The 22,163-nt window shown below is 47.3% G+C and overlaps 1 protein-coding gene across 1 annotated transcript in view; it reads right to left on the reverse strand.

The window, feature by feature from the left end:
- MTA1 (metastasis associated 1) overlaps nucleotides 1-22,163 on the reverse strand; it is a gene marked incomplete at its 5' end in the record, with an annotated part of 61,884 nt that overhangs the window by 18,403 nt on the left and 21,318 nt on the right. The window contains 5 exons of the mRNA XM_044439393.1: nucleotides 6,171-6,206; nucleotides 7,231-7,383; nucleotides 11,816-11,905; nucleotides 12,804-12,993; nucleotides 16,863-17,014. Coding sequence (XP_044295328.1) covers nucleotides 6,171-6,206; nucleotides 7,231-7,383; nucleotides 11,816-11,905; nucleotides 12,804-12,993; nucleotides 16,863-17,014 — 621 coding nt within the window. The remainder of the gene's footprint in view (nucleotides 1-6,170; nucleotides 6,207-7,230; nucleotides 7,384-11,815; nucleotides 11,906-12,803; nucleotides 12,994-16,862; nucleotides 17,015-22,163) is intronic.

Raw genomic sequence — 22,163 nt, forward strand, 5'->3', positions numbered from 1 at the left:
TGAATTAACAAAATTTGGAAAATTGCTCTTGAAAAACTGACATATAGACTGAGATTTATAGAAGGCCTGGAAAACTGAAATCTATGCATGGAAGTGGCCACCCCTGCTGCTCCTTCTGCACAATTCCAAGTTCTGGACTTATGAATTGTGATGCTGCCTGCTGCGTAACCTGCATCTCTTTTGTTTCTGCATATTATAATTCAACTCAATTAGTAAAGTAAAAGAAAAAATGAAAAGAAGCCAATAACAAGAACAGTATTATGCAAGTTGTAATAAATGTTTTCAAGTGATCATCTCTAGCGATTATTTGAGAAAATACCTATCATGATGGAAATGCATTTGAAATAGAATTGACGATGCCCCCAAAACATTGTCTTTACAGGTCTTTAGCAAATAAGGAAATATAGAAATAAATAAGCAGATACACCTTTCTGAAAAATAATTTAACTCCAGTGGATATAGGCATATCATGTATATTCCTTTGGTTATTAAATGTATTAGTGTGACCAGGAAGTACCAGATGCCGGGAACTACTTCCTGACGGTTGGGACCCCGAGGGTATAGAATGGGCTTCCACGGGAGGTGGTTGAGGCCCCATCGGAGAGGGTGTTCAAGGACAGGCTGGACATGCACATGGTAGGCATGCCATGAGCAGAGCCAGCTAGAGCTGGGGGTCAGACTAGATGGCCCGGGAGGTCCCTTCTAACTCGCTCTGTTTCTATGTTTCTACAACAAGTTTTCAGTACCTTTGATTAAGAAATATCCAGCACTGAAGGCCCTGTCCACACGCTTAGAGCCTGAAAGGCCTCTAACAGGTTGGTGAGATAAGACTTAGCCTTGCAATTCCTTTTCAGCAGGACTTGTCCCTCTATGTGCTCACCATCTTGAATCATGCTTTCAAGCAATTCACTGAGAACAGACATTAGGCTAATTGGCCTGCAATTCCTCTGATCCTTGCTGCATCCCTTTTTAAAAAATGGTGTTTCCAATCCTCTGAGACATATTAAATATTAGAAACACATTAAGTATTTTGGTAAGAAGGTCGGCAATTTCATATTTGAGTTCTTTAAGAACGCTAAGGTGACTTACTTTCATTTTGCCCATAAGGTTGAGCATTTCCTATTTTGTCACCACTATCTGCCTCAATTCCTCTGATTCCCTTCCAGAATACATGAGTTCAGGCTGAGGTGTCTCTTCTGCATTCTCTACTGTGAAGCTAGAATTCATTGAGCTTCTCTGCAAACACCTCATTGTCCTTTAAGTGCCACTGTAATTCCATTGTCATCCAGTCGCTCAACTGATTCTTTACCTGGTTTTTTTTCTTCTGATATACTTAAACATGCTTTATTGCTGTCCTTGATGTTGTTAGCAATATGATCCTTAAAATGTTTCTTTGCTTCTCTTCTAGTCTGCTTGCATCTCCCTTGCGCAAACTTGTGCTCCCGTTTGCTTTCCTGATTTGGGCAAGATGTATATTTCTTGAAGGAAGCTTTCTTCTCTCCAATAGCTTGACTCTATATGCTAACCATGCGCCTTTGCCTGGGCACTACCTTTCCTCACTAGTGCTGTGCACATTATTTGTGCCTCTATTATAGTGGTTTTGAGTAATTTTCAAGCATTTCAAGGGGGTTTACTCCTCCAGACTCCCCTCTCCAACTACTTCAGCTCAATTTTAAAGAAATGCCCACTTTTAAAGTCAAGTGCAACTCCATTTGACCTTTTTAGTAGTCCTCTACCTGTGTCTTAAATCTGACAGCACTGTAACCACTGTTTCCAATCAGTTCAAGAACGTCTACATTCCTTATTACACCATGGGCAAATCCAGGATGGCCTCCTCTGGTTGGTTCCATAACCAACTGCTCTGAGGCACAGTGGTTTAGGATGCTGAGAAATTTAACAACTTTCTCAGAACAAGAACGTACATTTTTCTAGTCCGAATGGATTCACCTATTATTACAACACTGCCTTTCCTGGAGGCCTCTCAGATTTCATTTCCCATCTTAAGATCGCCATGAGCATTCCAGTCTGGAGGAGAGCAGCATTTTCCTAGGAATACATTAGTCTTGGAATCAGATGTTGTCACCCACAGTGCTTCTGTGAAGGAGTTTGCACACTTCAGAGTACCACGTCAGCTGGACTCCATGCCTTCTTTAATGTAGAGAGGAACATCTTGCCCTAACCTTCCCTGTTCTTCCTATACAGTTTATATCCCAAGATGACCATATCCCATTAGTTTTCTCCATTTCATCCGGTTTCCGTGATGCCCAGTATATACACTTTCCCCTTGAAAACCAGGCACTCCTGTTCTATTTAAACCTCACACTACTTAATATAAGTGAACTACGTTAACTGCAATAGGACCTTTTCAGACAACACAAAATGCTTTACTGCAGATATGACAAACTTAGAAGAAATAGAGTGGCTCTAATCCTGGAGCAAGATGTGGCGCAGGCTAGAAGAGGCTACCCTGCAAAGTTCATCCAAATCAAATTGATCAGAATTATCGACGTAACTATCATTCAAATCTACATTCCAACAACAGATACTGAAGAAGAAATTGAAAAAATATATATTCAAGTGCATAAGATGAAAAGGATAACACACCAGACAAGGCATGTCAATCATCTTAGGCGACCGGAATGCAAAAGTAGGAAACAAGGCAGAAACAAATGCTGGAGGATTTTGTCTAAGGGTAAGAAATCAAGTAGGAGAATGACTCATAGCATTACATAGTTCTGGTAACTGATCAGATGACTGAATACATGGACACCGGCAGATGGCCAATACAGAAATCAAGGAGACAGTCTCACTGGGAAACAGGAGGTGGTGAAGCTGTATTCTCACTGCCAAAGCAAGACCAGGAGCAGGGAATGGTAGCAACCACGAGCTCTGAATATCAAAAGCCGGAGCAAAGCTGAAAAAGATCACTGACAGAAACACAGTGCCAAAATACAACTTGAATTTTCCCCACAACACATACGCACATCCCAAACCTGCTAACTGAGGATAACATTTCATGTATCCGCTGATGCGGAACCTAATCCATGAAAGCATTATGCCATAACGAATCTGTTAAACTCTGTGAATACCTTTGTGCACAGAACAGTTCCCCAGTATAAGCTTTCTATTGTTTTCTGAGCAAGCTTCCAGTTGCCGTTCTTCACCTAAGAAGCATTACACATTTCAGCTTTCTCTATCTAAATAATAATATCCCTTCTTCCAAAGCCATCACAACCTCTCTAAGCAACAGAGCACATTCACAATGTGATGCAGAGAGGAAATCCTCACTTGAGAGAAAACCCTTCGGAGAGCTGCTGGAGTCCAAACTGCTCACAGAAGGGTTCCAGGTCTGGGCACGGCATCTGGCACTGTCAGGAGCAGGGACTCCAGCAGTGTCCACCGGAGCTGGCGGATCGCCTGGCCCACCCCTGCCACTTCAGCGCCTGGCATCCTTGCTCTTGCAGTCCCCAGACCGTGCCTCACACACACCGGCCTTCCCGACAGCCAGGACAGCCACGGCAGTGCCAAACGAAGCCGGTGAATGCCTCCCCCACCCACAGCCCTACCTGCCTCACCAGGGCTCTGTCCCCAGCACGGGCATCCAGAGAAGCACTATGGGGTGGGCTGCTGCTTGGTCATGCCCACAGGCAAGTGGGAATATCCAGAGACGCAGCCCAGGCCAGCTGCCTCAGGCAGGCTTGTGCAGGCGCATAGGCGGAGGGGTGTGTCTCGACACTATACAAGGCACTGGAGGAACAGATGGTGCTGAGAAGCCCCTTCCATCCTCTGGATGGACCAGGTCTCCATTTGCATCAGTTCTGGCTAAATCCCAAAATAACTGTCACAGTATTTCTGAGCTTCGGTGCCATGAAAAGGGGATGCCGTTAAATTTACGGCACTGTGTAAAGATGGGGGAATAATAGGAAGAGAGGCAAAGACCTTGCAAGGCTCTCTCAGCAGGAGTGGCTGCCCCACCGTGCCAGCCTTCTTGCCCACCTGGCCCAGCCTCGCCACTGGCCCAGCCTTTCGCCACAGGCTGCCATTGGGACTGACTGGCTGAGAGCCACTCCAGAGGCCCCGCTTCTGCAGGAGGACAGCTGCACCAGGGCTGCCTCCATCTGGATTACCAGCACGTGCCAGCTGGGGTGGGGTACATCTGCAGGCTGCGTTGGAGGTGGCCCCTTTGGAGGAGCCGTTTCGGGGGATGCGAGGACAAACCCCTCTGTAGCGTCGTCATTCTTTGTGCCTTGGGGTGGGGGGACTTCCTCCTGCGTGTAGGCCCTGTGTGTGAGCAGTGGAGGGAGGGGGTGGGGCCAAGTGGGGGTCCTGACAGAAAGCCGATCAGTGTCATGATGCGGTGCTCCTGGACCTCTTGGCAGCTTTCAATGCCACCGCCCGTGGGCACTGCCTGCGCTGGGAGTGAGGGGCACTGCTCTGCGGTGGTTCTACTCCGACTTGGACGGTTGGCTCCAGACAGTGGCTATTCCTCTGCTCCCGGGCTCTCCAGTGTGGGGTTTCTCTGGTCTCCCGTGGTATTCAGCATCTATATGAAACTGCTGAGCGGGGTCATCCAGAGTTTTGGAGCATGTTGCCATCAGTATGCTGATGACACCCAGCCTTTTTCTCCTTCTCATCTTGCATGGATGAAGCCGTGGATATGTTAAACTGCTGCCTTGCTGCAACAATGGACTGGATGAGGCCTAACAAACTGAAGCTCAGTCCAGCCAAGACTGAGATCCTGGTGGGATTAGGTGAGAAAAGGATTGATAAAGAATAATAATGTTAATGATAGATGGGGTTTGTTTACTGAATATGTACTAATAAAAAGGAAGGGTATTATACCTTTGGCTGATTCAATACAATTTTGGGTGGAAGGGGGTATTTCCGAAAGAATGGAAAGTTAGAGCTAGAAGCAAAGAAGAAAGGGAGGAAGGACGGATGGACCGACGGACAGAAGGAAGGAAAACATTATACAGCCATGGACCTGGTGGAGGGGTGCACTAATTGTTTTAATATATAGCTTTTTATCTTGTATTGTTTTTTCTTCTATTTTATAATATATTTTATATCTGTATTCTTTTGTAGTACTTTGTTATTAATATTAATAAAATTAATAGTTTAAAAAAGACTGGGATGCTGTTGGTGTGTGCTTCTTCTGACTGGATGGGGCTGCACTCCCCCCGAAAGAGCAGCTTTGCAGCCTGGGGGCGCTCGCTCATCGGCCATCTTTGCCACCTGATGTTCAGGCAGCCACCACGGCTCAGAGTGCCTTCTGCTGGCTTCATCTGGTGGCTTGGCTACGCCCCTATTTGGACAGAGGTAGCTTGCTATCAATAGTCCATGCTCTGTAGTCTCCAAGCTAGATTACTGCAATGTGGGGCTGCCCTTGAAGACAGTTTGGAAGCTGCAGCCTGTGCAAAATGTGCCAGCTGGACTAATCACCAGGATCAGATGGTCTGATCACATAGCAGAAATTCTGGCCCACAGTAGGCAAGAATATAAACCAATTCTGGCCTACTGGCACTGGCTGCCTATATGCTTCCAAGCCCAATCCAAGGTGCTGGTTTTAATTTATAAAGCCCTCTGTGGCCTGAGACCACAATACCTGATGGAACACCTTCATCTGCCAGGACACAACATTCAAGCTCCGGGGCTTGATTCCAACTGCCTCTGAGAGAGGCTCAGAGGGCAACAAGAAGGGCCTTTTCAGTGGTGCCTCTCCCTCATTATGGGATGCAATCCCCACTCAGGCCTGCTGGCAACATCCTTAGTCTTACTCTGATGCCAAGTTAAGACTGTCTTCTTTTGCAGGGCAATTAATTAGTTGCTTGGGAACTTTGTTAGTTGCTTGAACAGGTTGCTTGACAATTAATATAGGCCACTGCAATTTTTACACGTGTTTTAGTCTGGTTTTAAATTTTGTATGATAACCTTAAGGTTGCAATGTTTTAAATGTTTGTATTTTTATATTGCATTTTTATGTGTGCTCAGAGAGCTCAGGTTGTAAGGTGGCCTAGAAATCAATCAATCAACAAACAAACATGAATACAACACAAACAATATCTACACACAAAACAAAACAAGTGGTCACAAACACAAGCAAGCCAACTTGAGGAGTCTAGCAAGGCCGGGCCGTCCTCGTGCAAGCTGGGCACAACTTGAGTTCTTACCCTTGCCAGGCATCAGCAGGCGCTTCTTCGTGTTGCCTGGCAAGACACAGGAGACAAAAGCAAAGGCGACATTAGATACTGTTTGCAAAGAAACGGATTGCAAAAACCGACAGTACCAGCGGTTGTTGCTTGTTTAAAAGCAGGTGCTGAAGCAATCAAAGTAGCAACTGTGGGGACTGCCAGAGGGCTACTGCTGCCCTGGCGCAGCACACGGAGAGTGTGCCAGATGCTGCTGCACGGCAGGCAACAAACAGCTTCACGGGACGCGTCACAACAGCACGGCGTGGCACGGCATCACATACCTCAATGAGCAGAGCCCTTTTTAATGTCTGTCGTAACTAGTCCAGCATCTCCCAACTAATTTGGCCACACAACACTTTGGGGCTTGAAATATACTGAGAGAGCCCAGAAATGCAGTCAGGTGGCTGTGGTGGGTGTCTTTTATCTAGGATAAAGGGAGGTCAGGGAAATTTTGTAGCAGAGTAGACAGAAGAAATGAATCCTATTGTCATACTAAAAATGGCACCATGCGAAACTTAACAGTGCATTTGTGTGTTTATTCGTATTCTAAAAAGTTAGTTCTTTGGTGGATGTGTTCTATTTTACAAAGAACAAATACTGACCTTTGGGACTGCACAAGACCAGGGCTTCCCACCACCTCCATCTGCTTTTTAGACAATCTCAGAGTTTTATATATATTAAAAAAGGGAGGAAACTTCAAGTCGCATGCAGCAACAGTATCTGTATTATGTTATGCCCTCTGGGAATACGTTCAGATTGGAATCTTATTAAGCAGTTCTAACACAATGGTTGAAGCTTTCTATTATCTATTAATATATTTATTAACAGTAGTTTTTACCCTGCTCCTCAGCCAAAAAAGGCTTCTAGAGTGGCTTATAAAGATGATGATTTATTGCATTACATTTATATCCCACCTTTTCCTTCGTGCAAGAAAAATGACAATATTAGCAAAAACTAAAATGAAAAATTAGTGAGGCCAATCAGTTGTGGACTAGTTATCCTTGAATCACCATAAAATCTCACCACTAAAAATATTTACCATCCATCCCATTGTGCTGCTCGTAGCTTCTTTTTCCCAAGATAGTTGGAGATCCATTGTTAATCATTGGAGCATATTTAGTGCAAGGCACACTGCTGAGGGAGCCCGACAAACTCTTGGCAGGATCAGGTTTCAGATGACACGGATGAGACTCTGTGTGGAGAAAGCAGTGTGTTAGGGCCGCTTTACAACAGACAGTGGCAGACTCACTAATTTATTTAAAGCTGGAATGGGAAATAAGCACCTCACAGACCACTGAAATGCATATTCTTCAGAGCCACCTCACTCTGTAGATACCATAGCCCACTCGTGTGCTCTGGAGTGTCCTTCTTCTGGTTTTTGTGTCAGTATTGTTTATGCACACGCATGTGCTCACACAAAAGTGCTGGGAGAAGGACAGTTTGGCAGAGAAAAGCAGGCAGGCAGGCAGGCAGGCCAGCCGGCAGAAAGGGCCAGATGCTCTGACTGGAGACACTTCATTATAGTGGTTCCACTCCTTCTTGGCTGGCTGATTCCAGAAGGTGGTGCTGTGGGATTATTGCCCAATGACCTGCCAGCTACGCTACAGGGACCCAAAGGTTTCAGATTTACACCCCATGCTGTTCAACAGCTACATGAAATCATTGGGGATGGTTATCTGGAAATGGGGGCTGAGGTGCCATCAGTGGCAGATACTCATCAAAATCCTGAATCAGTGAATAGGATAGGCCAACAAACTAACTTGGTCTAGACAAGATGAAAAGCACCGTTACTGTATAGGTCACTGGGCTAAATGAGTGCTATCCAATCTGTCCTAAAAGACGAGGTTTTGGCTCTGGCCTCTTGGCAGAGCAGTGGAGCAGCAGAGGCAAAGGCTGGGGGAGAGGGCTGGGGGGCCAGGGGCCTGGCGAAGGCAAGGCAGGGGCTGGGCAGAGGAGTGGGGGGGGGGGCAAAGAGGAAGAGGGCGGGGCCAGAGGGGCCAGGAAGAAGCAGGGGGTGGGGCCACCAGCCGGAGAGGCTCGTCCCTTGTCTGCGTCTCTTTGCTGCGGCCCGGGCTGCCTGGAGACACCCTTCCCTAAAGGCTGAGTTTTTTTGTTTTGTTTTTTCTCCAATTTAAATGTTTATTTTGTCCTTGTGTGTGTCAGTTTCTGTCTGGGAGAACTGGGCCAGTGAGGGGCAGTGCAGGACAGACAAGGCGAGGGACCAAGTCAGGGTCCCTGAGGGGTTCCCAATGGCAGGCCAGGAGATGGTCTTGGCGGGAGTCACGGGTGTTGCTGCTGCTGTGGAAGCTGCAACATGTCCGCCCTTCTCCCCCAGGAGAGGCAGGGATACACCTGCCCTCAGTGCAAGCTGGTGACCCTCCTAGAGGTGGAGGCGAGGTGCCTGAGGGCCGAGAGAGCCCTCCAGGCCCCCCGGGAGCAGCCCCCCTATGGACAGAGTGTTGCGGGAGGGGCCACAGCAGGAGCAGCCGGGGAGACACGGAGGCACATCACCCACAGGAGGGGGAGGCCAGCATGGCCTCCGCCTTCCCTGGAGCCGATCTGGAGCTGGGAAGCAGGTTCTCTCCGCTTGGGGAGGCTGGGGCCTCGGGGGACCAGCAGGACCCCCAGTCTGGGACCACAAGCAGCAAGGGGGCCGCTGCAGGAGAGGTGAGGGCCAGGGCATAGCTGCCTACCACCACTGGGAAGAGGCGGCGGCGGGTGATCGTCGTCGGGGACTCCCTGCTGAGGAGCACTGAGGCGGTGGTGTGCCGCCCCGACCCTGAGGCAAGGGAGGTCTGTTGCCTGCTGGGCGCACACATCCGGCATGTGAAGGACAGAGTGGAGCATCTTGTTCACTCTGGGGGTCACCAGCTGCTTCTGGTGATCCATGTGGGCACAAACGACATGGCCAGGCAGGGTGTGGTCGGGATCAAGAGGGACTTCCAAGGCCTTGGGGAAGAAACTCAGGGAGCTAAAGGCCCAAGTGACCTTCTCATTGATCTGACCAGTCTGGGGATTTGGGCCAGGCAGAGACAGGAGGGTCGCCGAGGTGAACGACTGGCTTAGGGTGTGGTGCCAGAAGGAACCCTTCGGGTTCCTCGACCACGGCACCCGGTTTCTTGTCAATGGATTTCTGGCAAGGGACAGGTTGCACCTCAGGAGGCTGGGGAAAAGGTCCTTCGAGGTTTTGAGATGGCTAGATGGAGGGGATGCAGTGGATGTGGTTTACCTGGATTTCAGCAAGGCCTTTGACAACGTGTCCCATGATATCCTGGGGGAGAAAATGAGGAGTTTTGGGATACACCAAAGCACTGTCCGGTGGATTAGGGCATGGCTGACTGACCGAAAGCAGAGGACATGGTGGGCATGTCGTGAGTGGAGCCGGCTGGTGCCGGAGGTCAGACTAGATGGCCCGGGAGACCCCTTCTGACTCGCTCTGTTTCTATGTAACCATTACTGGGGAATCATCGGGATGGCAGTCAGTGACAAGCGGGGTCCCCCAGGGCTCTGTCCTGGGGCCGATCCTGTTTAATCTTTTCATCAGTGACATGGAAGGAGGGTGAACAGTCTGCTGATCAAATTCACAGATGACACTAAAACTGGGGCCGTGGCCACAACTGAGGAGCAGGTACTCCAGATTCAAAAGGATCTGGACAGACTATGGAAGTGGGCAGGAGACAACAGGATGGCATTCAGTGTGGGTAAGTGCAAGGGGTTGCACTTGGGGCATAGGAATGGGTGTCATAAGTACAGGTTAGGGGACAAGTGGCTGGAGATCAGCACTTGTGAAAGGGACCTCGGGGTGCTGGCTGACTGCAGGCTGAACATGAGTCAGCAGTGGGATGCGGTGGCCAAGAGGGCGAACGCCACCCTTGGTTTTTTGATGCACAGAAGGCCTTTGACAATGTTAACTGGCAATTCATGAAACAACAATTAGTTCAAATGGAATTTGGTGGAAAATTTATTAATGCAATATCAAGCATTTATCAAAAACAGACTGCTAGGATAATAATTAATGGAGAACTCACAAACACTATAGATATTCAAAAGGGCACAAGACAAGGATGTCCTTTGTCTGATGTCTTTCATGATTGTTTTTTTTTAGTTTTTTTAATTTGTAGAAAATAATAATAAAAAACTTATTTAAAAAAGAGAGTTCCAAGTTCCAAGGTCAATCTGTCCATGTCCATGCAATCCAAAATCTTTTTTAAAAATCAACTCTTCAGTAGGTGGCTCTTCACTTCAAATTGGTTGTGACCCAAGTCAGATTTCCCCAAAAGGTTCAATGTAAGTAAGGTTAATTGGTTCTGTAACTATTTTTTTTAAATCAGAAAAAATTGAAACCAAGTGACAAAGAACAACAAAGTAACAAAGTGCTGTACAGTACAGTGGAGAACACTAACCTAGGTGTGTGGGGGGGAGGTTATTGTTTTGAGGGAGAGTCCCCCTCCATCAGGACATTGGGGAGATCGCTTCCAGGGGTTTCCTCTCTGTCTCTTAGCTGCAGGGTCAATTTTGGTGAAAAATCTGTCTATAGTCACTTGTTTTTTCCTGCGCTGCATAACCCTCCGGAAATGAGAGACCACGTTATCGTTCATCAGATTCAATACTCTGTTCGTTAGAGTTATGTTGGGGTGCTGCTTCTCAAAGAAATCCTGGCACGGGCGCGCTCCTGCAGGAAAGACGGGCACCATCCCGGCCATCCCCCCCGCCCATCCAAGCAGCACGTGCTGTGCCGCGCCCGCCTTTCCTGCAGGAGTGCGGCTGTGATCATGCACGTCTTCCCTGCACGAACGCATCTGCGATCGTGGCCATCTCCCCACTTGCGGGGGTGGGGAGATGGCTGCGATCTTGGCTGCCACCCAATGTGGAGTTTGCGACCCAAGTCAAAATTTTCATGAAATTTTTGTTCGCAACCCGATTCGGTCGTGAATCAAGGCATTCGTGAGCCGAGGTATCACTGTATGTATAAACTGAAATATGCATTATCAATATACAATAAAACATATAATATTTAAGGAGTTCGTGTTCATATTCTTTAGCAAGCAAAGCTCTCCGAAGGCAGCTTGCAAACATATTTAAAACAATACAGAGTGTTTCAAACAGATGCAAAACAAAACCTACAGAGAGTATGGCCTTTTGGAGAAATCAGATTGTTCCCGTCACCACATGGCACGGCCAGCCACAAACCTTCCGTTTGGACATAAAAGAGCCTAAAGATGGCTGAAGTGAAAATTTCAGTCTCGGTCAGCACTGCAAATGGTAAGAGATGATGCGAGTTGAAATGCAACAACATGTGAGAAGCACATGCCAGTCATCTCCTGGTAAAGTGACCTCCTCCCATACGTGAAAAATGTATGTCAACTGGTTTCTGAAGGACGATGCTGTGAGACAGGCTGAAGTGGTAAAATATGGGAGTCGAGTGGCACACACGGACAGGGAGGCAGGATGGAGGAAGCACACGCCTTGCCCTCTCCTAGCCCTCACCGACTGCCAAACTCGACAGAGCTTTTTCATCCTGTTGCTTTTGCTGATGTATATGAATATACTAATTCCAAGCGAGATTACAGTTCACGCACAAGAGTATGCAAAAGGGTCAGAAAATGACTCTGTAATCCATTTACCTAGATACTGAAGTACCGCTTCTAAAGGTTTTCTAACAACTTGCTTTAGTAACAACACATTTTCTGAAGCTTCTGGTAAACGAGCTGCACCTGAAGACAATATTGGAACAAAAAAATCTTAAATATTAACACTTGAATTGCATCTCTGAAGCAAAAGCTGTATTTTGCTGAAGCGTTTTGATACCAAGGAATTTTCTGTACATTTCACTCAGTAGCTCTCCTTGGCATTGAAACCAAGGAGAGCTTGTGCACAAGTGGGCCCTGCAAGACCATGTTCCAGTGTATCTCTGCTCCTTATGTAATGGGCTCCTGCTGCTCAGGCCCAGGCATGGGGAAGGGATAAATGCCAACACTTTTCTTCATCACAAGGCTTTCCTTTCCCTGGCTGTGCTAGTGGAAAAAAGAAAAAAGTGAGAGGTTTGCCAGCACCAAACCTGAGCACTGCAGGTTCGGTGAACTACGTCTCTGAAGGAGGGGAAAGTCTGTCGTTATCCAGCTCCCCTCTGTGTTTAAGTGCTGTCAGCATTAGACATGGCACTTCACAGGAAGCTTTAAAAGCTTTTAATTCTGCTTACCTAAGAAACCTCCTGTACAGAAATCCTCTTTTGCACATGGCCGGCCCCATTCCACCTCCAAACTGATAGGTGCTCAACCAAACCAGTTTGCTATCAAAGAAAATGACCTATCACTTTCCGAAGGTGTGCATCTTGATAATCAATCAGAATGTTCAATCCTGAATCTGCTCATGGAAACCCGTCCGGTTGTGAAAGATGCCCCCGCCCAAGGGACTGATGAGGCTGCTGTGGGAGCACCGGGCAGGAGTGCTCATTCGTACCAGCTTCGCTGATCCCGTGTGGCTCTAGATACGATCGGTCTCTTTTAAGGACAGTGAGCCTGACTGCATCCCCTGAAGCTACATGCTTCCAGTCGGCCACCAAACTACATTTTAAAGTACACATGAAGCACAATCGGATGGGCAAAGACTCACATTCTGCCTTGATTGCAGCACTGTTGATAGGCACATGAGGGTGTCGCGCTGCATGCCAAGGACGCAGGATGTCCCTGCATAACCGTCTGGCAAGCTTGGTCAGCTTTGTTGTGTACAGGAAGAAAGCCTGTCGTGTTTTCATGGCAAACTTGGGGCTCCCGTTGTTTCTTATGGGTGCACTGTGAGGACTCTGGAAAAAGGTAAATTTGTAACAAGACTTGGTCAGAAAGGTGCCTGGAAAAAAAAACATTCCTTGAGTGGTGATCTGTTTAGTTGCACGTATAGAAACATGCCCACGCAGAGCTTGATCTGCAGTATTCTAAAGTCTTAAAGATGTGAAAATCCAGAAAAGCACCTTGAAAGATGACATGGGATCTGCTTACCCTCCCCACAAGCTATTTTTCAATTGGGGAAATCAGAAATCTGAGGAAAACACCGACTTCAACCCTGATGTCAACTAGTATTAGCCATGTTCTTGTTTGGAATAATTAGTGAGAGACTTTAGAAGGCAGGTATTTAAACTATAGCGTACAGCCTAGTGTTAGACGTTACGTCTCAGAAACGGGGCAGTGACGTACAGGGCACATTGGCACGTTATGGCAGTATGTGTGTTACGTGCCGTCGAGTCATCTTTGACCCATGGTGATCTTCTGAATGAAAGCCCTCCAAAAAGGCCTGTCCACGGCAGCCCTGCTCAGCAGTTCTACCTCCAAGGCTGTGGCTTCCTTTATGGAGTCAATCCGTCTCATATTTGGCCTTCCCTCTCTTCCTTGGGCTTTGACGTTCCCTCCCATGACGGTTTTCTCAAGAGCATCTTGCCTTCTCACGATGTGCCCCAAGTACGACAGCCTCAGTTTTCTCCGTTTTGCTTCTCAGAAAAGTTCTGACTTGATTTGATTTGATGGATGACCCATCTGGCCGTCTTCCTGTCAGTCCAAGGTATTCGACAGAGCTATCCTCCCGCACCATGTGCGAAATGCACCATTTTCTTCCTGCCGGCTTGCTTCACTGCCCAGTTTTGAGACTCACAGACTGTGGTGGGAATACAAGAATGTACACGGTCTCAGCCCTGGCCGGCAGTGGACACTTGATGCTCCTCTCCAGTTCCTCCATTGCTGCACTTCCAAGCCTCCGTCTTCAAATTTCCTCGAAGTGGGGACTGAGCCAAGGTATGCAAAATCTTGCACAATTCCAATTGCTTCATTGCTAATAATAAAATTCTGTAATTCCTCTGTAGTCATAATTTTCATTTTCTTAATATTCAGCTGTAGTCCAGCTTTTGCCCTTTCTTCCTTCACTTGCATCAGTTGTTTCGATGCATTGCTGCTTTCTGCCAGTAATATGCTATCATTTGTATATCTGACATTCTTGATGTGTGTTCCACCCATTTTTACTCCTCCTTCCTCTGATCCTAATCCAGTTCAACTTATGATACATTCTGTGTACAGACTGAACGGGCAGGGAGATAAAGCACCCCCCATTTGACAGCTTGGCCTATAGAAAACTATTCTGTTCCCTCGTAATTCTGTCCTCACAGTAGTTTCTTGCCCATCATGCATAAGGACAATCACGTATTGCGGCACACCCATTTCCTGAGAACCATCCATAGCTTCTTGTGAGTCATACAGCGCTGTTGTAGTCTGATCTTCTTGTGAAATTCTTTGGTGTGCTCCAGCATCCAGCATAAACCTGTGATATGATCTCTAGTGCCTCTTCCTTTTCAGAATCCAGATCAATCATCCAGCACTTCTCACTACATACAGGGTAATATTCTTTGCTGTAATGGCTTGCGCATCACTTTGCTTGCGTGGGAAATTTGTACGATGGTGCCGTGGTGGCTGCTCTCTTCTGCATCTTGTTTCTGGACTGGAATGCATGTGAATGTTTCCAGTTTGTGGGCCATCGTTTTATTTTCTACATTTGTTTACCTATTATTTTTAGGATTTGGACCAATTCAGTCTCTGCCTGGACCAAGTTCTAGTCATAATTTTTGCAAGTACATTCTAAGCAGTTTTCATTTTGCTCTCCAATGCTGTAGGCCCTTCCTCATAGGATTCCTCTTTGAAGATCTGTCATCCCTTCATCTCTTCTGTATATTCTTCCTTGTCTTCAATTTCTCCAGGCCAAATAGCATATTCCCATTTGTCTTTCAGCCTATCCCATGTTTGAACTTCTCTTTGATCTTTTGAGCTTCTGGAAGAGGCCGTGTTTTTTTCCTTTTGTTGCTCCCTTCTATTTCTTTGCACTGGTCACTGCAATTGTCCATTTTGCCTTTACATGTCAGCTGCCGAAAAGTTGCATTCAGGATTCTGACCCTATTTCTGTCAGTTTTTGCTTTCGATAGTCACCTGTCCTTAGCCATTAGGAGTGTGGTACAATGGCTCAATGTCGCTAGAACCGTTGGCCAGAAACGCTCGGTACTCCAGCAGTTCGAGCCCAGCCTCTGCCAGACTGAGTGAGCCCCCGTCGTTCATAGCCGACCAGCTCATACCAGCCGAGCTGTTGAAAGCGTGTATTGTGAGTACATAAATAAGTACCGCCTTCGTGGGAAGGTAACAGTGCTCCATGATGTCATGCTGGCCATATGACTGCAGGATCATCATCGGACAGTGGCGGCTCACGGCCTCAGAAACAGAGATGAGTGTCACCCCCATCAGCTGCTGGCCAAGCGGAGTAAAATCCACAGGGATTCCTTTATCTTTAGAGATTTTAAGTGTGCTTTTGTCATCCATCTAGCCTTTTCTTTCTTTCTGTTACAGAAATTGTCTTTTGGCATTCTTCCCCAATACTGTCTCTGGTTTCAGTCCACAGTTCTTCTGGCACACATCTGTTCTTTATGTGGTCTTGAAATTTCTTGGGTTTTTATTCAAGTTGTATTGTGGCACAATGTTTCTGCTGGTTACATTGTTTAGCTTTACTCTGATTTTTGATATTGAGAGTTAATGGTCAAAATGGCAATTTGCCTCCAACCTTGCTTTGGCAGTGAGAATACAGTTCCTCCATTTGCCACTTCCAATTACAATCTAATTGATTTTTGTACTGGCAGTCTGGTGCAATAATGGGTGGAAGGGACTGTATAAAAACCCTTCACAAAGAATGTCTTCTGTCTGAGCTTGAGCAGAGGAATTGTTAAATTGCTTGCCCAGGCAATACCCGAGATCTATGAAGCACCCTCTGGCCTATTCCAAACAATAATACAGCCACAGATCACAGAATCAGAGAATAGTGGAGTTGCAAGGCCATCAAGTCCAACTCCCTTGATCAATGCAGGACTCCAGTTAAAGCATTCCTGACAGATGGCCTTATGACTGTCTTCTCTTCTTAAGGTTACACATGTCCAGTTCTTTCAATCTCTCTTCACAGAACTTTGATCCAGTCTGGACATGAGCTCTCCCCTGAGCAAAACCTTCTAACACCAGTAAAAATGTCATGGGTAGACTCCTCCAAGGAAGTGTCAGGACAGGTTATGTGGGATTTAAACTACACGCTGGCTCTGTGATCAGGAGAAATGTGTTTGCAAGGAAGGTGGGCCGAGTTAAAAGAGATGCCCAGAACCAGGAAGGTAGAGGTAGCGTGGTACAGGGAAGTGGCAAAGTTACCAATGGACAGTAACAGAGGCATACGAGAAAAGAATAGATACAGGAAGCACAGGGATCTGAAGAAGAGATGGGCAGAAAGGCAGTGGAACTAAACAAAGAGGGACAAAAGCAGAAGTGAGGAACTAGTGAAATAAAAGGTTGGGAGCAAATAAAATGAGGCAGAAGTCAATTTTTGGCAAAGAAGTAGAGTTGAAGAAAGTTAGGTGATACTAAAAATGCAGTGCAAGGGACAAATTACATGCAGAGTTGAAAGGGTTTTTTAAAAGTTACTTTCCCTCCCTCTGCCATTTATGCCAGTTCTGCCCCCAGAGAAACAGCAGGTCTGCCACTGTCATGGGAGACTGGCGGACGAGGTCCTCTTCAGGTCTTGTTTCTCTCCTCTTCCTTTCCCTTTTGTGCAGCATTGTTTCAGAAGGGGCTTGCCTTTAAGCTGCTAGCTGAAAATGGTGAGTGCACATACCGAGTTGTTGCGGTTTGGGCCTGGCCGCTCTCCATCCAGCCGTGTTGGCATTTTCAAACCACCGTATTTCTTCCAGTATGTCCAGCAAGATGTGCAAAGGCGGCACTGCATATTCGGAGGACCCCATGTGTACCACTGGTGAGACTGTGTCACTAGGAACAGCAAAGATAGTTAGGGTTCACTTGCACAGTGCACCTACTGAGACTTTCAAAACAAAACGAGGGATAGATACATCTGGAAGTGAAAGGAACAAAAATGCTGAAAGATACACAATGGTTATAATTAAACTACTAGACTCCTGCACGTGGCCTAAGTCAGTCAGTCAGTCAGTCAGTCAGTCAGTCAGTCTCTCTCTCTCTCTCTCTCTCTCTCTCACACACACACACACACACACATGTTTTATCATGAAGTGTAACCATTTGTCTCTTATATGGAATTGAAATCAACAATAAAAACCCCCTAAATGATAATGGTAATGTTCCAATTGTGTCTTGTACTAGTGCTATGGATACTGGGAAGAAATTCTCCTGGATTTTTCCATATTGCCCAAGAAAAGTTGCTTCAACTGAATTTTCTTGGTAATGGAATAAGGCATCCTGGCCTGAAAAGCATGCATTGTGGTGGTTTGAGTATTGGACTGGGGATATGGGAGAGCCAGGTCCAAGTCCCTGTTTGACCATGAAGCTCATGGTGCCTTGAGGCCAGTCACTTGCTCTCACCGAACCCATCAGATGGGCAGAAAGATGACTATGTAAGCCCCCTTGGGTTCCTTGCAAGAAAAAATGCGAAACAACAGTAAACATAACAATTGTGAGAGATTACGAGTCTGCTGGGTGTTTACTTAAGATATTTGAGTGAAAACAAACTGAAGAGTGTTGCAAGAAATAATGCAAATTGTTATAATGTCGTCGTGCTTCCTTTGTGAAGTTTAATGTGCACCTGAATTCCCTTAACCTGTTTCACTTTGATCTCCATGTTCCTGCAAGGAGCTGCAGAGCCAAGGTACTACTTTCTGGCAATGGAGGAGGGAGCTGAGCTGCATGGTGCAACTTGCTGGCCTGCCTGCCTGCCTGCCAGTTCATGGTAACTAAGGATGTACACACAGCATAAACCTAAACCATAATTTGACATGTTCAGTGAACTCAGCCAGGATGGTATAGTGTGGTAAGGACAGTCTCCATGTACTATGGAAAGAAACGTGGTTTCCACATTTCACCATGGCTTGCACAACTGAGTGAACCCAAAACGACATTGTAGCATGGTTTCTATTTAGCATGGTTTCCACAGAGCCCTGCAGAAAAAGTGGTTGCTACTGAAGGAGATGCTCCTGCCCGCATGCGCTGCTGTCCAGATCTGCCTAGCAAGATAAGCATCAGCTCCATCAGCACTCCCACTGGCTGCTTTCCGTTCCCTTTCGCTTCTGCCTTTGCTCTGCCGTCCAGATACCCATCTGCAGCTTCAGCAAATCACTGGCAGCGGAGGAGTACAGCACACTGCCTCCAGCAGCAACGCCCCTGGAGATACTGTGTTTGGTGCTCCTGCCATGTCAAAGCTGTTTACGGGAACACCAAAAATGAGCAGCTCTGCCTTTGTTTTTGTCAGGATCTGGGGCGCCCACTCGTGGCCAAAATCAGACGACCCACCTCAGTACTGTGAGGACTGGTCCCACAGACTGCTGGAGCTCAGCTTCCTGAGGAATGCCTGCGGCGATCTCTGTGGAGGGAGCTATGCAAGAGCAAGCGCTTCCCTTCAGAGCTGGCTGTGCTGTAGCACCGACAGCTTGCCCGACAATCTACCCTGCCTTGCCCTGCTGCTACCGCAGCAATGCAGGGCTTCCTGCAATCTGCCGCCTGGTCCAGCTCCTGCACCTTGTCTGACCTGGTTCCTGCCCTGCCTTGCTGCATCCTGCACTGCCTTACTGGCTTAGCAAGGCAGGTCCTTCTGCTAGCTCTTGGGAATGCGAGAGACTTGTTCTTGGCCCACATTCTCAACGCCTGCTGATTGGAATTTAGAGGAGGGAGGGAGGGAGGGAGGGGGCCTTGCCATGTGCACCAGCTCCAGATGCTGAGATGAGAGCAGCAGAGACACTTATCTCAAGGCCAGGCCCGCAGGCATTCAGGCAGACTGAGAACAGCCGAGGTGCACTCTTATCTGGAGGCGGCTTGGAGCAGGGGAGTTTCTCAGGGACACGGTGGGTACAGCGCTTGACCTCGGGATACAACATTGGCAGAGGAGAGCAGCCCGATTAGAGGATCCATGTGCAGTGAGCGGGCATGCCTATTTGCAAACAGACTCACAAGGAGAGTTCCTGGATGTAAATACTAAACTGAGTTCGATGACCCACTCTGTGCATGCTCAGTGATTCCTTCTGGGTGTTTGCACGACCGGAATACACTTTGGTCAATAACATTTTGCAAGACAGGTCTGTGGTGTTCAATGTGCAAAGGGAGGAACCCTAACTCACAATGCTGTCTGCTTCAGCTCCTGCAACTTGCCTGATCCTTGCAGTACAGCCTCCTCACAGGGCTTCGCTTCCAGTCCCTGGATCCTCCTCGCTGCCATCCTCTAAACCCTGCATCATTCTCCAACTGTGGTGCCCAGAACTGGATACAGTACTCCAGATGAGGCCTAAGCAAGCGCTGAGTAGAAGGTAACTAGTACTTCAAGGGATCTGCAGTCCAAAATAGTGTTTGCCCGTTTTGCAACCACATTACACTGCTGACTCATATTTAGCTTGTGAGCTACAACAATTCCAAGTTCCTTCTCACTCGCAGTACTGCTGAGCCAAGCATTCCCCGTCTTGTAACAATGCATTTCATTCTGTTGCTTTCAGTCAAGATCAAGTTTCTGTCCTTCGGGGTATTAGCTATCCTACCCAATAATCTCTCACTGGCAAATTGGTAAGCATTCTGTGCACTTCGCTCAAATTATTAAGGAAAATGTTGGCGAGCACCAAACTCAGTGGGACCCACTCATTACTTTTCCCCAGTTTGAGAAGGTGCCGTTGATGAGCATTCTTTCAGTCTGATTCTTTAGCCAACTGTGGATCCATCTGATGGTTGTTCCATCTAGCCCACTTTGAGCTAGTTTGCTAATCAAGATATCATGGAGTACTTTATTGAAGGCTCTGCTGAAAAGATTTTGTCTACAGCATTCCCATGGTCCATCAGGGATTTGGCCCAATCAAAAAATAAAATCAGATTACTCTGGCCGGATTTGTTCTTGACAACTCAATTTTGGCTACTAGTAATATCTGCATTGTTATCAAGGCTTTTGCAGATCAACTGCCTTATTATCTGCTCCAGAATTTTTGCAGAGATTGATGTCTGTCACACTGATTTCTGGTTCCCAAGATGGGGGCAATCTTAGCCCTTCTTCAGTCATCTGGCAGTTCTACTGTCTTCCATAATTTCTCCAAAATAATTCTAAGAATTCTTCTGCTAGTTCTGTTATTACTCTAGGATGCAGTTCATCAGGCCCTGGAGTTCTGAACTCATTCAAATTCGGTGATCCATGACGATTTGCTTATCATTTTCAAGCAGCCATCTTGCTCCTGGAACTTGAACTTCCCCTTTGTCACCCTTTTTTGGGAAAAGGCTGAGCTGAAGCAGGAATGGGACACTTGTGCCTTTTCTTTGCCATCTGTGATCATTTTGCTCTGCACAACAAGCAGATCCATTCCTCTGTCTTTTACTATGGAAGCATCTGAGGACTTTTGGTTGCTTTTAGCATCCCTCACTAACTTTACCTGATGCCACCCATGAATATTCGTGCTACCTACCCAAACTGTTCCTTAGTAGCCCAGCCCTCTTTCCACTTCCTATACTTTGGTTTTTGTTTCCAGATCATCTCTAAGCTTTTTGTGAAGCCACGTGGGCTTCTTCTGTTGTCTTCTACCTTTTTTCCTCATTGGAATTGTTTGTAATGGCGCCTTTAGAATTTCCCCTTTTAAAAATCCCCGCCCAACTTGAACTCCTTCTCTCATTAGAGTCACTTGTCATGGGACTTGACTTATCACTGGAGTTTGTTAAAATTGGCTTTCCTAAAATCCAGGGCATGCATTTGGCTACATTTGGCTTTGGCTTTATTTACAATTAAAGATTCCAGGAGGGCACGCTCACTTCCCCCCAGAGTTCTCATAGCTGCCAACCCTGGGTCTTCCCCGTTGGTTAAAATCAAGTCAAGGAAAGCCATTCTTCCAGTTCCTTCTTCCACTCTGTAGGAGGAGGTTGTCAGCAACAGACACCAGGGGTTTCTTGGAAGGGTCATGTTTGGCAGGGTTTATCTCCCAACAGGTATTGCAGGAATTGAAATCCTCCATAACTATGGCCTCTGAAACCTCAGCAATGTGCTTTTCAAAAGTCTTGTCCCCACTGTCCTCTTGACTGTGGCATACAACTTGTTTATTTTTTAAGTAGATTTATATCCCATCTGTCCTTCATGATAGTGTGGGGGGAGGGGCTTTTGAAAGTGGGGTGCCCAGTACAGCGTGACTGTGGCGACAGCGTGGGATGGGGTGGGACTGGGGGGCACAGCCTGCTTATGCCCTCTGCGTGCCTGGCTACATGGGGCAGGTGGCCCTTCCCAGTGCGTGAGAGAGAGTCCTGCGCACAGAATGCACCTGCAGCAAGGGCAGGACAGGGAAGAGCTGTGGGTGCGTGTGCTTCCAGCTCGGAACGGAGCAGGGAAACCCAGGCGAGTGCCACTTGAGGGCAACAGCGCCATTCCAGTGAAGGAGCAGCTGCTCTGGCCAAGTGGGAAAGCGGCTGGCTGAGGGCAGGCCCAAGGGGGTGTGGGGACCAGTGAGGGAGAGTCAGGCAATGCAGGCAGGGAAAGTGTACCCTAGGAGTGATTTTCGGTTATTGGGGATGATGGGATACCTGCTGCCATTAGGAGACGTGAGGGAGGAGGGGGGAAACCATGCAAGCATGGAAACCATGCTATTGCCTGAACCTAAATTCTTGCGAAGACATTTCCTCAGGAACATTTCAAGGAAATGATGTGGCTGAGCTGGGCAAGACAAGACTGAGCTGGGTTCAACGCAACAGGTGCTGCTGGGTGAGGAGAAACAGCAGGTGCTAGCTAGCAACTGCCTGCGGATGCTCAGGTGCGGCCTCCTACTGCCCTCATGTTGCCCTCAAGCCACCCCTCCGCCCGCACATCCAAACTGTCCTCCTCTACTGAGGCCAATTATGCTCCTGCCTGAAGCCCAAGCGACCTTATGGCAAGGCTTCAACGTGATGCTGCATGAACTTTGTTCATGCTTTTCTCCCCACTGGTGCTCACGAACAATATTATTTC

Source organism: Varanus komodoensis, unplaced genomic scaffold (genome assembly GCF_004798865.1).
Source record: "Varanus komodoensis strain SLA01 unplaced genomic scaffold, ASM479886v1 scaffold34_3, whole genome shotgun sequence".
NCBI lineage: Eukaryota > Metazoa > Chordata > Lepidosauria > Squamata > Varanidae > Varanus > Varanus komodoensis.